Genomic DNA, 14758 nt, shown 5'->3' on the forward strand with positions numbered 1-14758 from the left:
TGGGGCCTGGAGAGGCCACACACATAGGTTCCCAGACAGCACTGGCAAGGGGGCGGCTTCCCAGCAAGAGGGGGTGGTTACACAGGATCCTGGTGGCGGTTTCCCTGCCACCACTTACCTTTGGGTCCTTGGGTGCCCACCTCTCCTTTCTGCCCAGGGGGGCCTGGAATGGCTCCATAAGCTGCAGGGGGAGAAGACTGGCCTCAGACAAGCGGTCATTCTAGAGCTTGAGAGGTAAAGGGATTTGTTCACGGAAGCACAGGAAGGGAGTGGTAGAGTTGGGACCCCAAAAAATCAGAGTTTATCAGATTTTCAGCCTATCAGGTGTTAATAGCCCAAGGTTTTTCAGGAGACTGGTTTCTCCCATGTGAGACTGTGCAGCAGAGTGAGTGTTAGGAAAGCGCCCGGCGCTGCCCTTACTTCGGAAAAAGTCCATGAGGTCCTCGGTCACATTGCTGTAGGCAGAGAAGACCTTGCTGATGCCGGGGGGGCCCTGGGGCCCTGGCTGGCCCGGCGGGCCCTGGACAGTGTAGGCCATCCCCTGCAGCAGGCCCTGACCTGTGAAGCACCAGAGTGTGGGCACAGGCAGCAGAGTCCCTCGGCCCCCTCCCCACAGAAGAGAACCCTCAGACTGCCAGCGTCCCACTAGACGAGGTGGCAGCAAGGGAGAAGCCCTGCTGGCCTCTTTTGTCGGCCTCCCCCGCCCCCCACACTGTGGACTGGCCTGGGACTCTGCTGCCACAGCCTTTCATCAGAGGCTTGCTGACAGCAAAGCTGTGCTGAGAAGGTACAGGGAGAGAGGACTTCTTAACCGAACAACCTTCCCTCAGCCCCACCAGAAACCATCCTTGTCATAAAGACTTTTCAGAACCAACACTAGTTAGCTGGGGAAGCAAGTCCAAAGACCCCAACATGCCCCGTTCTCCACAGCACAGGCCCTGTCCTGGGGCTCCTGAATCAGGCTGCCAGTGAATTGGGTCTGGGCCTCCTGCCTTCAGTCCCTGCCCATCTGATTTGAAAAGTGCTGTCCCCACAGCCTAGGCATTCCAGAAGCAAGAGGGTGAGTTCCTGGAGCCTATAATTTGAGCTGCCCACGGGCTCCCCGCCTCCACCCTCCCCACAGCACCGAGGCCTACGGGTCGGGACTTACGTTGCAAGCTCTCAGATACCCGAACAGCCAGCTCGTTGTAGTCCAGACCTCCGGCAAAGCCAGCTCCGAACAGTCCACCTTCACCACCGTACATGCCACCTTCTGCTGCTCCCCCGTAGCCTCGGTCCAGGCCCATGTCCAGGCCAAAGGCCCCCCCTTCACCAAGGGAGCCTCCACTGGATCCTCCTATGCCCATGGAGGAGCTGTAGGAGGAGCCCCGGCTGACCGACGCGCTGTGAGAGGAGGACCTGCTGCCCCGGCTATAGGAGCCGTCCATGGACACGAGGCGGCTGTCCCCAGGCGGCCCCTGGGGTCCCGGAGGGCCCGGTGGGCCCACGATGAAGCTCCGCACATCCGGGCCTGCAGGAAGGAGGCCGCATTAGTTGGGGCTTAGGTCTGGGGATGGAGAGGAAGGGAGTTAAGAGGCCTCTCCCAAGGTTTCACGGCCCCGAAGCAGGATGCGAACCTCAAGGCACTTGCGCTGGAGAAGGAGTGCTGGTGAGGAAGAACGTGGGCTCTCCCCGCATTTGGCATTTGGCCCCCCGGGTTCGTTCAAGCACCGGCTGCCCTCTCCCAGGGAGGAGCAAGGTCTGGGAAGGGGGCACCTACTCGTGAGGTAGCTGATCAGTTCACTCCGGAAGCTGTCGCTGTTTTCGGCCGCGTAGGTTGCCAGAGCTCCCGAGACCCCTGGAGGCCCTCGAGGACCCGGAGGGCCAGGAGGGCCTGGAGGGCCAGGGATGGAGGACACGCCAGCAGCTGAATGGGAGGCCAGAGAAAGAGAAAGGTCAGGGATGGCCCAGTGGGGAGGCTGAGTTTCCAGCCTGTGCTCAGGGGTGCAGCTCCTCTTGGAAAGAAGGGGAGGAGGGAATACCGGGGGTCCGGCTCCTGGCATTACCCGGGAGCCACTGCTCAGACCTGCCTTTCCACTCCCAGTTTGGAGCCTCACTCGACCCAAATCCCATCCCCCTCCCCCCGTTCTCCTGCCACACAATCACACTTCTGTTCATGACACACACCGTTCATGACACCTCTGAGGGCTGCACCTGCGAGTATGGCCTCTCCCAACAGTCCCCTTGTCACAGCTGAAAGCACCTCAGAAGCAAGGGTGTTGCTCTCCAGGACCTAGCCCTGTATGTGCTTTAAGAGGACCGGGTGACTGGCCCAACAGCTTCACCCTCTCTGGCTGCCCTCCTCCCTGAGCCTTACTGTGCAGGTAAGAAGAGAGGTCTTCCACGCTGATGCTGGACCACACGTTGCCTGGGATCCCTGGGGGCCCAGGGGGGCCGGGGGGCCCAATGATGCCTCTGTATTCAGACCCTGAGACACCAAAGAAGAGGCCAGAGTCCGTGGGGGGTCTGGGCCAAGGGCCTCTGCCTTCCATCCCCAAGCCACGTGGACAGATGGCTCCTGACCAGCCTTACCTTGAAGCAAGGAGAGGAGCTCTTCATAGGATGTTCCTGGCAAGCCAGGGGGTCCCGGAGGGCCAGGAAGCCCAATGCTGATTCCAGAACCTGAGGAACAAGACCCCAAGTTGTGACAGATTCACACTGCATGGGTGTGTGCGAGTTGTGTGTGAACTCCGTACAGGACAGTGGCCTAGCCACTCACTCCTGGCTTCCCTGGCCGGGCTTAGCGGGCGACCTGCTCTGGGGCCACAGGTGGGAATGGCTCTGAACACGGCCCAGTCCTCCTGGGCTTGGTGCCACCTGGCAGGGGAACATCAGGGGCCAGTGCAGACAAGTTCAGTGCCTCCCCCCCGCCACCGCCCCGCGCCGCCCTGCCAGGGCCCTGCTGACCGTCTGCCTGCAGGGGGCAGGCCTGGAGGGCAGACACTCACTGGACATGTAGCTGAGAACGCGACTGCTCAGCTCGGCGTAGTCCAAAGACTGGAGGGACCAATCTCCAACCAGATACTGACGCAGATACTGCCTCACGTCATCCCCTGCAAGGACAGGCTGCACTGGCGTGGGCCCCCCCAGGCCACAGGGCTCCCGCACCACCACGCGGCCATAGCTAGGTCCGCCCCCACAGGCTGGCCCCAGAGTTCTGGGGTCTCAGTCCACAGAGGGGAGCTTCCAGGTACCCAATAAGGCACCTGCTGGTTACCTAGCACTGGGGACGGGGACATCTGCTGCCCTCGTACCCCGGAGTATGGACTCAAGGGGCCAGGATGGAGGAGGGGCACCTCCTCCCTCTGCAGCCCTCACCGGGCTCAGCTCAGACCTGGACCAGCTGTGCCTCCAGAGCCCCCACCTACAAGCCCACGCTGCAGGCACTCACGTTTCAGCACAGCCACGATGTCCTCAGAGGAGATGGAGGTGGAGGAGCTGATGCTGTACCCCGAGGCTGTGGGGAAGGAGACTGTGTTACCCGCTCGGCAAGACTGAAGCACCCCCTCTCCCCGCTGCGGCCCCACCAGGACCGGCCAGCCAGCCAGTCCATTTGTGGAAATGAATCATCGGGGGCGGGAGGGGCTATTGGGGATGCGTGGAAAAAAAACAAAGATGGTTTTGGTTTTGTGTTTGTTTTGTTGGGTAAGAAATGAAGTTTGTCTTCCAGAGTATGCTTTAGCCCAACTCCTGCCAGATCCCGCCAATCTTGTTCCCTTTTCAAACCCTTAGGGCACGTCTGTTCATCACAAAAAGGCTCATTCCGTGTGGCTCTGCAGTGTGGCCTCCTCTTAACCTGAGCAACCCCTTCTTGAAGCTCAATCCCAGTGGCCCGAGAGCCACGAATTCAGAACTGAACTCCACATCCAGAAGGGCAAAGTAAGTGCGGGTGCTCTGGAACAAAGTGACCAAGGGCAGGAGAGGTCATTACAGGGGTGGGGCGAGGCTCACTCTGCAAGTAGCTCCCGACACGGCTTGCCAGCTCTGAGTAGTCAAAAGTCTCCCCTGCAATGGTGGTGACAGGCCCTGGGGGACCAGGTGGTCCAGGGGGACCCCGAACTCCAGAGAGATATGCCCGAATGCTGTCGCCTGCCAACAAAGAAAGCAAAGTCAAGCCTGTCCCCAAGAGGGCATGTCTTCCCCCGAGATGACCTGAAGCACTGGGCGGGATGCCCTCCCCGCCACATACATAGCCCAAGACGGGGCCAGCAGGAAGCCTAGACTCCTGGTTACAGACAGAGAAACTGAGGCCAAGCCCTGCACTGGGTCGGGTGCTACTTGAAGACTGAGCACAATGAGGCTCTGACAAAGCTCTGTGCCCACATTCGTGGGCTTCACAGCCTCACATACATGAGGAGTACAGGGATGAGGCTGGGGGCGTACATTTGTGTGAAAGTGTGTGTGTGGCTGTGTGCACATGTGGACAAGCGTGTGAGTGTGGGTGAGGACCGGACCAACCTGTGTGGGGAGCGGTGAGAAGGCGGGTGTTAGGGGAGCGCATGGACATGCGGTCCTGGCTGCAGGTGGATTTCTGACCTAGGCTTGGCCTACACACTGCTGTCCTCTGCCACATGCACGCACGTGCGCACTCATGCACATGCAAGCACACCCCTCTGGCCCTGCTCGCCGCCTCCAGCTCCCACCCACTCCCCTCTGCCACTGCCCCGCACTGGTACAGGCAGTGGGACCTGCCATGTTTCCTTACATAAGGAGGAGGAGACTGGAGGCTTCCTGAAATAGCCGGGCTCCAGAAAGCACTGGAGATGCCCCAGCCGGAGCAGACGTGCACGCACACACGCATGTGCACACACACTCAGACCCCGGTACTCACTCTGCATGTACTCAGAGATGTACTGCTGGATCTCCCGGCCAGAGCTACTGATGGAGCCTGGGGGCCCTGGGGGGCCTGGGGGGCCTGGGGGGCCTGGCACGAACATCGTGCTTGACGACGATCCCCCTGCAGGAAGGAAAGCCTTCTGAGTCTACTAAGAAAAGCCCACCAGAGGGTCGGAGAAGGGCGCAGACACTGCTTCCACAGCCCGAGGACAGAGGATCTCTCTGAGCAGGAGAAAGAGGGTGGTGGCAAAGAGGAGGGTCCCTCCAAAAAGAGGAAGGGAGTGCCTGGAGCAGCCATGTCTGAAAGGGGCTCAGAGTTGCGCTTGCCCAGGCCAGACCCTCCCTTCAGCAACCTGCTCACTAGCCCAGAGGCTCCCTCCCCTCCATGTCCCCCTGGCCCCAGTGTCTGTTCTGTTCCTCACTGCCCGTCGTTAGCCACCTTGCTGGGCAGGGGCCTCCCCTACCACCCCCACCAACTCAGAGCCACCGTCAAGGCAGCACCGAGGCCTAGCACGTGGAGAAGAGACCTGATCAACACTGAATCGTGAGTGAAGCGGTGTCCTTGCTTTAATTAGGGGAAAAGAACTCTGGTCGCCTTTGGTTCTTACCTTGAGAGAGACCACCAGGAATGCCAGGAGCCCCTGGGACCCCAGGATCACCTGGAATCCAAAACGAGAGGCGCTGTTGGCATCCCCTGGTCCAGGAACCCTGCCCTGGTTAAGCCCAACCGCGTCTATCCGCATGTGACTCCACAGCTGGCGCCGTCTCTCCGTTTCTGCAGTGCCGCCACAGGCTCCGCTCAGGCAGGGGTTGTCCTCACGGCCTCCTCCCCCTCCCTCCAGCCTCGCCTTCCTCCCACGCCTTGAGCATGAGTGCTCCCTGCCTTCTGTTCGGACTCTGGGTGGCATTCTTGCGCTGAGACCTGTAGACCTGTCTTCTTGGCTGTTCCCCTCACTGACCTTTGTCCCCCTTGGGTCCCCGGGGGCCGGGTGGTCCCTGCAGGTTGAGTCCAAGGGAACTGGAACCTGGAAGCCAACACCACACAGAGCCCACAGAGCCGTCAGCCAGGGCTGAGGGCTCCGGTCAGAGCCAGCAGTGGGGGCGGGGGCTTAGCACTTACCGGAGGTGGAGAACCCGGGGAGGCCTTGCTCGCCTGAGGGACACACCGGAGAGGGGTCAGTCAGCTGTGCTCCTCTCCCTCCTCCCCAGGCCCAGCCCTCAACCCCCCTTCCCTCCCAAGCTTCCCCAACCTAGAGCTGCCACGGGCACACGCACCCTGCGCCCGCCTTCCCAACCATTCAGATGCCCACACGTCCGCCCGCATTTGAACAAAATGCATTCACAGGATGCTCAAGGCTCTCAGAGGATCGGCTTTTGCCACCCCAACCCTCCCCCACCCCACATTTTGTCTGATGCCAGCTCTACTATACCTTGGTGTCCTCGGGGGCCTGGGGGGCCTGAGGGAAGGAGAGAGACAGGAGTGAGACGCATACCTACTGGGTGCCGTGGCTTCAGGGGGCCTGTAGGGGCAGGGCTGGGGCTCTGTGCTGGAGCAGACACGGGGCGTGGGGCTCCTTGTGCCTCTGCTCCCAGCAGGCCAGCCCACGCCGAAGCTTCTACCCACTGTGACCCTCACCCCATGCTCCCGCCGGCCGAGCCCCTGAGGTGATGCAGGAGGACACACACGTGTCCCAGGTCGTCCCCCCTCTCCTGCCCCCCTTGAGTAAGCAGGGGCACACAGCCTTCTGTGCCCTGAGACAGGACTCACCTTGGTCTCCCTTGGGGCCGGGGGGTCCCGGGGGGCCGGGGGGCCCTGAGAAGAAGGTCTCTGCGGAGGAGAAGGAGTTTGGAGTGCGGGCACGGTGGTACTTGTGCGACCACAGCACCCAGCACGGAGCCTGGCACACTGCAGCTGCTCCCTCCACGCTTGGCAGAGGCACGGATAAATAAACAGACGGAAAACCGGAAGGTTGGGTAGAAATGAAAATGAGAGAAGAAACTAACAAAGATGGTTGGATAGGAAGATGGTGGAGTGGATTTTCCATGAGGGACAAATTCTGGGCTAACATTTGCTCGGAAGTTATTTCCATGTGTTTCCGCGTCACACTGTCAACATTTATTTCCTTTCACGGGTGTGTCCTGTCTACTTCTCAGACCAAGGCTTCCCAAGGACGGAAACCAGGTGCCCAGTCATTAACCAGTCAGCCCAGAAGCTCCCCAAGCGCAGAACTGGCTCCCTCCCCTCGAACAGGTTAGTGGGCTCGCTCAGAGTGGCTGGGCTGGTATGGGTTCTTGTTCTACCTGCAGAACTCCTGCTCTATGGAGTTTATGCGAACACCCTGTGGTAGAAGGTCCGAAGGAGGAAGCATGGTGAGCAGGTCAGGAAGACCACATGCCTGGGACCCCAGCACTCCTGGAGCCAGGGCTGAGGTGGAAAATGGTGGGGGGGAGGGGAGGGCTTGACGCTTGACTCTGTAACATTACCTGAATTGGTCAGGAGAGATCCTGGTGGGCCTGGTGGGCCTGGCAGGCCTTCTCCTAGATAAAAGAACCACCAAGACTTTGTAAAGCCCAGTCATGAACCAAGATCCCTCTGCCCAGGAAAAGTGGCAGGGAAGCTCTTTCCTGAGAGCCAGGCCTGGGCTCTGGGCACCATGGTCTTGTGTCTCTCACCAAGGAGCTTAGCTCTCACCTGCTGGGCCTCGGGGTCCTGGCGGGCCTGGAATGGAAGGTCCTGCAGAAGAGTACAAGCAAGAGGCCATGCTGAACTCGGGGAGCTGACCTATGCTATGAACAGGATCTCAGCTTCCTAAGTGCCATGTCCCCCACAATTCCCCACCTTCCAATGACCCGAGATGCTCACCTGGAGGCCCAGGTGGTCCAGGTGGGCCTGGGGGACCTCGTAAATCAAGACCTTCTGTGGAGGGAACAAAAACAGAAATGAGCGGAAACTTTCATGAGGCTGTTCTCTGCCGGCCTCACCCCTCATTAGGATCGTCAGTGCCAGGGCCCCGCGCCCCACTCACACCCCAGAGGCCGGCTCTGAGTCATTGCGCAGGGCCCTCCAGGACCCCCTCTGCTAGCAGTGCTTCTCGCTCACAAGCAAGGCAGGCCAAGGCCGCAGGCAGACTCCCTGAGAGCTAAGTACGAGACTTTGGGATCAGTCCAAGTTCAAGCTCCTGCTCTGCTCCTTCCAGCTGGTGGCTTTGGGTGAGTTCGCAATCTCTTTTGGCCTCTGTTTGCTCTTCTCTAAACCAGAGGCATAAGACCTATGTCGAGCCCTGTGCAGACCCAGGGAGGTCCCGCAACACAAGTCTAGCACACGGTGACTGTTGGGCCATGCTTGGCTATGGTCTTTGCTATTCAGCTGTCTAAGTGGGAGGCCCAGTGCATGTTTGCAGGGACTCTTTAAAGGACTCTGGGAACAGAAGAACCAAGAACTCACCCTCCCAGGCCGGGCCTATGGCCAAGAACCCATGGAGCCCGGTCCCTACTGAGTGGGGATGCAGACTCTTGCCAGCCATTCTCCTAGCACCCAGCTCACTTCAGAATCCTGATGTGACCCCAGTTCCCCTAGAATCCCAAGAACCTCTGACAGCTGCCCCATCCCAGTGACTCACCCTCTAGAGCTGACAAAAGCCCCGCTGTTGCTTTGAGGCCAGCATCGCCTTTCAGAGCCACTTGTCATTCCCGGTCCCAACTGGGGCCCAGGATGACGCACTGGTCCAGCTGCTGTGGGCCCCCAGTGCACCACCACCCATCCCGCGCCCGTCCCGGCGTCACCTCATCCCCAGAGAACACGGGGGGCACTCACGGGTGGAGAGGACCTCAGCGATGGAGCTGCTGCTGCCCACGAAAGATTCACCAGTAAGTCCTCGCTCCCCACGTGGGCCTGTGTGAAGGACACAGGGTCACGTGAGCACCCTCTGCAGTGACCCCACCCTGCTTTCTGTCCAGAGGGCCTGGAGCCATGCAGGGGTGATGGCCGGGGCCGGAGAGCCCACTGGGAACATTCCTGTTTGCAGCCTTAACAGCCGCGGAGCAACTGCACCACCTTTTCCTAAATCCGTTTTTTGGTGTTTGGATAAATCACTCAACAGTGGCACAGTGATCGGGTCTGGTCACAAGAGGCGTGACACCTATGAAATAGCCAAGCTTGACCCTGACTGGGGGCCACAGAGCCTTGCTCCCCTGTCTGGAAGACCCCTACCTTCTCAGAGACACAGGAAGAAGAGCGGTGTTTCTCCTTGCAGTTGAGGCCCAGCGAGGCTCTTAGGGAAGCACCAGGTCACCCCCTCACCTCCCTTCCCCAAATGCAGGTCTGTCACCTCACTTAAAGATGGGGTCCCAAGTCCAGCCTGGGAAGGAAGCCTTCCCCACTGAGCCCACAGTCCTATGTTCTTGTGGGACGGACATACCTTGCTGTCCAGGGAGACCAGCTGGGCCCACAGGACCTAGAGATGAAGTTGGGAAGAAAAGGCTTTACCACACCTCTAGGGTTACAGTTCTAGAAAGAACTGAAGAAAGGGCAGGTTCCTGGGGAGACACGTAGCTTCCTCCCAAGGCACAGTACAGTGGCCCAAAAAGGTCAGCTTGCTTCCTTGAGAGGAATAAGCAATTTGAGACCAGCTCTGTGGTCCATCCTGTGAGAGTTCCTTTCCTGAACCCAGGGCTCTGCGACAGGCCGGGCTGCCCTCTCTGCCCACCCTCCCGCACCCTGCCGTGGTTAGGGCCTTTGCAGCGCCCTCAGTATCCTCCTCTCACGGGAGGGAGCGAATCAGAAGGCTGAGCCATACGTGCATTGGTTCTATTAAATCATCCACATCACTTACATGTAACATTTTTTAAATTAAAAAATAGCGGGGGGGGGGGGGGCGCCTGGGTGGCTCAGTGGGTTAAGCCTCTGCCTTCAGCTCAGGTTATGGTCTCAGGGTCCTGGGATCGAGCCCCACATCGGGCTCTCTGCTCAGCAGGGAGCTTGCTTCCCCCTCTCTCTCTGCCTGCTTGTAATGTCTGTCAGATAAATAAATTAAAAAAAAAAAATAGCTAGGGGCGCCTGGCTGGCTCAATCGGGAAAGCATGTGACTCTTGATCTCAGGGTCATGAGTTCCAGCCCCACACTGGGTGTAGAGATTATTTAATTTAAAACAAACAAACAAAAAGAAAACCCTTTATAAAAAATAGATAACACTTGGGGTGCCTGGGTGGCTCAGTGGGTTAAGCCTCTTTGGTTCAGGTCATGATCCCAGGGGCCTGGGATCGAGTCCCGCATAGGGCTCTCTGCTCAGCAGGGAGCCTGCTTCTCCTTATCTCTCTCTCTCTGTCTGTCTCGCTGCCTATTTGTGATCTCTCTCTTTGTCAAATAAATAAATAAAATCTTAAAAAAAAATAGATAACACAATCACAGGTATTTTGGAAAAATAGAAAAAAGTATCTATAATCCCTTAACCTGTAAGCATTTCATTTTCTTTTTTTTTTTTTTTTTTTTTTTTTTTTAAGATTTTATTTATTTATTTGTCAGAGAGAGTGAGCACAGGCAGACAGAGAGGCAGGCAGAAGCAGAGGGAGAAGCAGGCTCCCTGCTGAGCAAGGAGCCCGTTGTGGGACTCGATCCCAGGACACTGGGATCATGACCTGAGCCGAAGGCAGCTGCTTAACCAACTGAGCCACCCAGGCGTCCCAGCATTTCATTTTCTTACAGCATCTTTTCTCATCTTGTAAAAACACAGGTGCAGCCTCAAAGGACACGCGCTTCTCAATAACGGCTCGAAGGCTTTGTTGTTGCACAGCGACCATACTGTGGCTGGACAATGTGGAGAGGGTTTCTCCAGATTCCTAGCATTTTTTTTTTTAAAGATTTTATTTATTTATTTGACAGAGAGAGATCACAAGTAGGCAGAGAGGCAGGCAGAGAGAGGGAGGAGGAAGCAGGCTCCCTGCTGAGCAGAGAGCCCGATGCGGGACTCGATCCCAGGACCCTGAGATCATGACCTGAGCCGAAGGCAGCGGCTTAACCCACTGAGCCACCCAGGTGCCCAGATTCCTAGCATTTTTGTTGCCCTTAATGCATTTTATATAATTGTTTTCCAAAAGGCAACAAATTGAAGTCACACATAAGCTCCAGAGGCGGAAGGACGAGGGCCAAGTTGTGCCTCTGCTGCTTCTCAGCCAAGGGAGTCCTGGCCCTGCCTGAACCGCCACGGGTGAGTGGGGCCCTGGTGAAGCAAGGCCTGCGGGTGCATGGGGTACCTGCTAGGGTGTGATGGGCACTCGCTAGGCTGGGCCAGAGGGGGCTTCTTACTCTTCTTGGGGTTCAGGATTTGAGCCAACATTGCTGTCCTTCAATGCAAGCTCAGAGGTGCACTGAAGAACAAGCAAGAAAACGACTGACCTGGGGCACCTGGAGGTCCTGGTGGTCCCATGGCTCCAGGAGGCCCCGGCGGGCCCGGAACAGTGATCGTCGATGACCCCTCTGAAAACCGGAAGCACATGAACAGGGACCCTCAATCTTCTTGCTCAGAGGTGCTTGGCCCCAGCCAGCCTGTGGGCAGACCAGGCTGGGGCGTCCTGCCCCCACCCGCCCCCGTGACCTCAACCCAAGAGCCCTCCCCACAGCTGCCAGAAGCCCCGACTGGCGCTGCCTGAGGCTGCCAAGGCAGAGCCAGGGCAGACGCCCAGGACATGAGAAGGAGGACCACCCTCCCGGGCCTGCCCACCTGAGGTCACGATCCTGCCTGGAGCTCCAGGTTCCCCTGGGAGGGAAGGAAAAGGCGAACAGTTATTCCCAGGACCAACTGGTGGCTCCATAAATCATTGCCAAGGCTTCTGATCGAGTGTGAGAGCCACTTCTGGGCCTCCCACCCTTAGGCTAAAGGCCTTTTAATGACTCACAGGGGAGCTCGCAGGATGCATTAAGCCCAAATCTCAGGGCCAGAAACCCTGAGGCCACATCAGGCTTCCAGGCCCACATCAGCTCTTGGGAGCAGCTGGGTCTCCGCGGAGGGGCTTCCTCAGAGGTAGGAGAGTCTCCCTTTCCGCCAGGCCAGAGGGAGTCTGACGAGGAGTCATCCCCACTCCCAGGCCCGGCCTCACGGGCTCTCTCTGGGAGCTGCCTCAGATGGAAGAGTCCCAAGAGGCCAAGGGACAGAGGCCAAGAGCCTGGGAGGGGCAGCCTGGTCCGTGCAGTGCCCCTCAGGATGCTAATTCCTGGGACAGTAGTCACAGGCTGTGCAGAGTAGACTGTGGCTGGTAAGTCTAGGGGAGCTGGAGGTACACGGGGCTTGAGAGAGCTCTTTCCTGCCTGTAGCTGAGAGGGTCGAAAATGCAAATGTGGGTAGAGGACTTCCAACAAGGGGATTCAGGTTCCCACTTTCCCAACTTATGGACCACCGGACACTGCCTCCATGAGGCACCTCTCGGGACTGGAAATGGATGGACTCCAGGGAACTGAGTGAACAGAGTGGAGGACAGAAAAACCTTTCCCCTGGGAGCTCCTCGGTGGCCTCTTCTGTCATTTCCCATGATCTGTGGGCAAGCCCATCACCCGCACCATGATGGAGAGGAGGATGACCCTTGGAAAGTAGAGCGTGGTTCTGTGCTTCCTATCTGCCATTCCCTGCGGTCAGGGTCAAGAGGAGAATCTGAAATCCCTCCTGGACAGCAAGTCAGAGGCCCACAAGAAGGAGAGGGTGTCTGGTATCCTCAGGGATCCCCAATCCATGAATAGATCTATAGCCCCAGAGGTTAGTCTGCCTGAGATGCAGGAACCCAGCTGTTATCATTGTGGAATTACATTAATTTGTCCCAAATGAACTTCCTGGCCCAACTAGTCACTGGCAATAGTTTCTGGAAAGTAGTAATTTCATTCCTAGGTTCTCCCCAAGATGATAGTGACTGCTCATGTCAAAATAGCTCCACGGAATGTCAGGATTTGGGACAGGAAAAAGACAGATGAAGAAAGACTTTATCCCTGGACTGGCTCGGGGTTGGTATCTAGGGGTTGCAGAACTGAACAATGGCAGAGGAGTCGAGCAGGACAAGAGTGTCCCCTGCATGTGGGGTTACCACGCTGGCTCTGGTCAGACCCCTGCAGAGGACTTCCTCCTCTTGGAACTTAGACCTTGCCCTCTGAGGGGCACTGAGGTGCTTCTCCCCCGCTGGCAAAGGTTGTGGGGTACACAGGTACATGGAGGCCTGCGTGAATGAAAAGGACGAAGGAGGTCCCTGTCCCAGGGAAGGGTCACTCTGGGGGGGACCAGCCCTAAGCCAGGGAGACAGAATATGAACAGGGATGTTTTGAAGGCAAGCCACGAGATGCAAAGGCTCTGAGAGGCAGCACCCTTCCAGCTCCTGCTCCAGCAACGGCCTGGAGATGCCTGGTATCAGGCAGGGTGCAGGATGGAGGCAGGAGGTGTGGGTGTGGGGCTCGAGGATTCAGGACTCTGGATCTGAACGGAGTCCCTGGCTCCCCAGCTGCACTGCCTTCTGCTAACACCACTAGATGCCACTGTTGATCCAGACTCCGGCCAGAGAGGGGCTTCCCTCCTGCCCGTCTCTCCCTTCCCGCAAAAATGACTAGGAAAAAGAATGAATTTCTGAACTAGAAAACCACTTACCTTTAGCTCCTGGTCGGCCAGGGGTACCAGGAAGTCCTGATGAGAGGAAAACAAGTCAGTGGGAATGCTTGAGGACCTGCAGTTCCAGACCCCAGTGGCGGTAACGGCCATGGGGCTGTACCATGGCCCCAGGGAGACCCCAACAGAGCCACCTGCCTTTGCCTTCTGCTTTAGTCTGGGGGCCCCTCAGGGACTCCTGCTCTGACCGCTTCTCCCTCTCTGGGAAATGGGGCGGCCACTGGGTTTGAGGGAGGCAGAGGCCTGCAGATGCAGCTTTGGGGGATCCCAGTCGGTCTGGATTATAAGCCCCACTATAGCTGCAAGGCAGCCCTGGTCCCCACATTTCCCAGCCATGGAGGGGAGTAAGGGCTGGGCTGCTGCTTTCCACCTTGCTTTGGTCTGTTGAGCTCTACGAGGAAGCATGTCAAGGAGGCCCGTGCACTCAGCTTGTGGGGGGACACCTGCCGCTTGATTTTACTTCACATCTTCACCTAATTGCCTTTAGGAGCTGGGGCTGGGCATGGTGACAACTTCTGAAATCCAAATGCCAGCGCAGCTGTAGAACAGACTGCCACTGAAGTTGTCCCAGGGACACTGGGCCTGTGCATGCAGGGAGCCCCCTTTCCTACCCGGCCAGCGAGAGAGGGGGCCTCCGTGGGGCCAGTGCAACTCCTGTGCCTGGGGCTTCCTCGGGGCTCCTGCAGCCCGCACCAGGCAGACCCAAGCGGCCCATGGTTTAACTTCACTTTTCCACAAGGGCTTTCTGGATTGTTTTGTGTGTATTTATCGTTCCTCGGGTGTTTAAGACTCACAGTGAAAGGACCTGAACCAATCTGTGGGGGTCGGGGGGCCGCAGGGAGGAGAGGAAACCCCAAGGTGACTGGCGAGGCATTTGCCAAAAGCTGGAAGCAGGAGGCTGGGCAGGGGTCATCTGGAGGTGGGAGGGGCCCAGGACTCACCCTGAGGTCCTTGGGGTCCGGTGAGACCTACGGAGAAGGGGGAGGGAGGGAGAGAAAGAGATGGAGGAGGGCTGAGGAGCCACAACCTCAGACTCCAGGGTCCTCCCAGTGCCGGACAAAGTGTTGTTTGGACTTTGCCGTGACAGGACCATTGCTCCATCAGGCGATGGATCTTAGCCTGCTTGGGGTCACACACTTCGGCATCTGAGAGCCAAGAACCCAGCAAGCTGATACACTCATGCTGGCCCCCCAAGATTCCCTCCCTCGGTGCTCCCTATCTGAGTGCCCACCAAAGGAGCCAGGCGGCCC

General features: G+C 58.2%; 1 protein-coding gene and 1 long non-coding RNA gene across 2 annotated transcripts in view; one reads left to right on the top strand and one right to left on the bottom strand.

Annotated features, from left to right (window-relative positions):
• The window catches only part of COL17A1 (collagen type XVII alpha 1 chain), a 52519-nt gene that overhangs the window by 1387 nt on the left and 36374 nt on the right, over nt 1–14758 (bottom strand). Inside the window, exons 32-55 of the mRNA XM_032311829.1 lie at nt 14450–14476; nt 13491–13526; nt 11592–11627; nt 11267–11347; nt 9294–9329; nt 8690–8767; nt 7739–7792; nt 7568–7609; nt 7360–7413; nt 6644–6703; nt 6306–6332; nt 5996–6028; nt 5835–5900; nt 5484–5534; nt 4871–4996; nt 3991–4128; nt 3431–3496; nt 2988–3092; nt 2572–2661; nt 2357–2467; nt 1760–1906; nt 1151–1510; nt 421–558; nt 119–181 (exon numbers count right to left, since the gene is read on the bottom strand). Coding sequence (XP_032167720.1) covers nt 119–181; nt 421–558; nt 1151–1510; nt 1760–1906; nt 2357–2467; nt 2572–2661; nt 2988–3092; nt 3431–3496; nt 3991–4128; nt 4871–4996; nt 5484–5534; nt 5835–5900; nt 5996–6028; nt 6306–6332; nt 6644–6703; nt 7360–7413; nt 7568–7609; nt 7739–7792; nt 8690–8767; nt 9294–9329; nt 11267–11347; nt 11592–11627; nt 13491–13526; nt 14450–14476 — 2025 coding nt within the window. The remainder of the gene's footprint in view (nt 1–118; nt 182–420; nt 559–1150; nt 1511–1759; nt 1907–2356; nt 2468–2571; nt 2662–2987; nt 3093–3430; nt 3497–3990; nt 4129–4870; nt 4997–5483; nt 5535–5834; nt 5901–5995; nt 6029–6305; nt 6333–6643; nt 6704–7359; nt 7414–7567; nt 7610–7738; nt 7793–8689; nt 8768–9293; nt 9330–11266; nt 11348–11591; nt 11628–13490; nt 13527–14449; nt 14477–14758) is intronic.
• Nucleotides 1903–8696, top strand: LOC116572667. The gene is made up of 3 exons (XR_004278465.1): nt 1903–2363; nt 3772–3918; nt 7030–8696. It is a non-coding gene; the product is annotated as an uncharacterized LOC116572667 (long non-coding RNA).

This window comes from Mustela erminea, chromosome 14 (assembly GCF_009829155.1).
Source record: "Mustela erminea isolate mMusErm1 chromosome 14, mMusErm1.Pri, whole genome shotgun sequence".
NCBI lineage: Eukaryota > Metazoa > Chordata > Mammalia > Carnivora > Mustelidae > Mustela > Mustela erminea.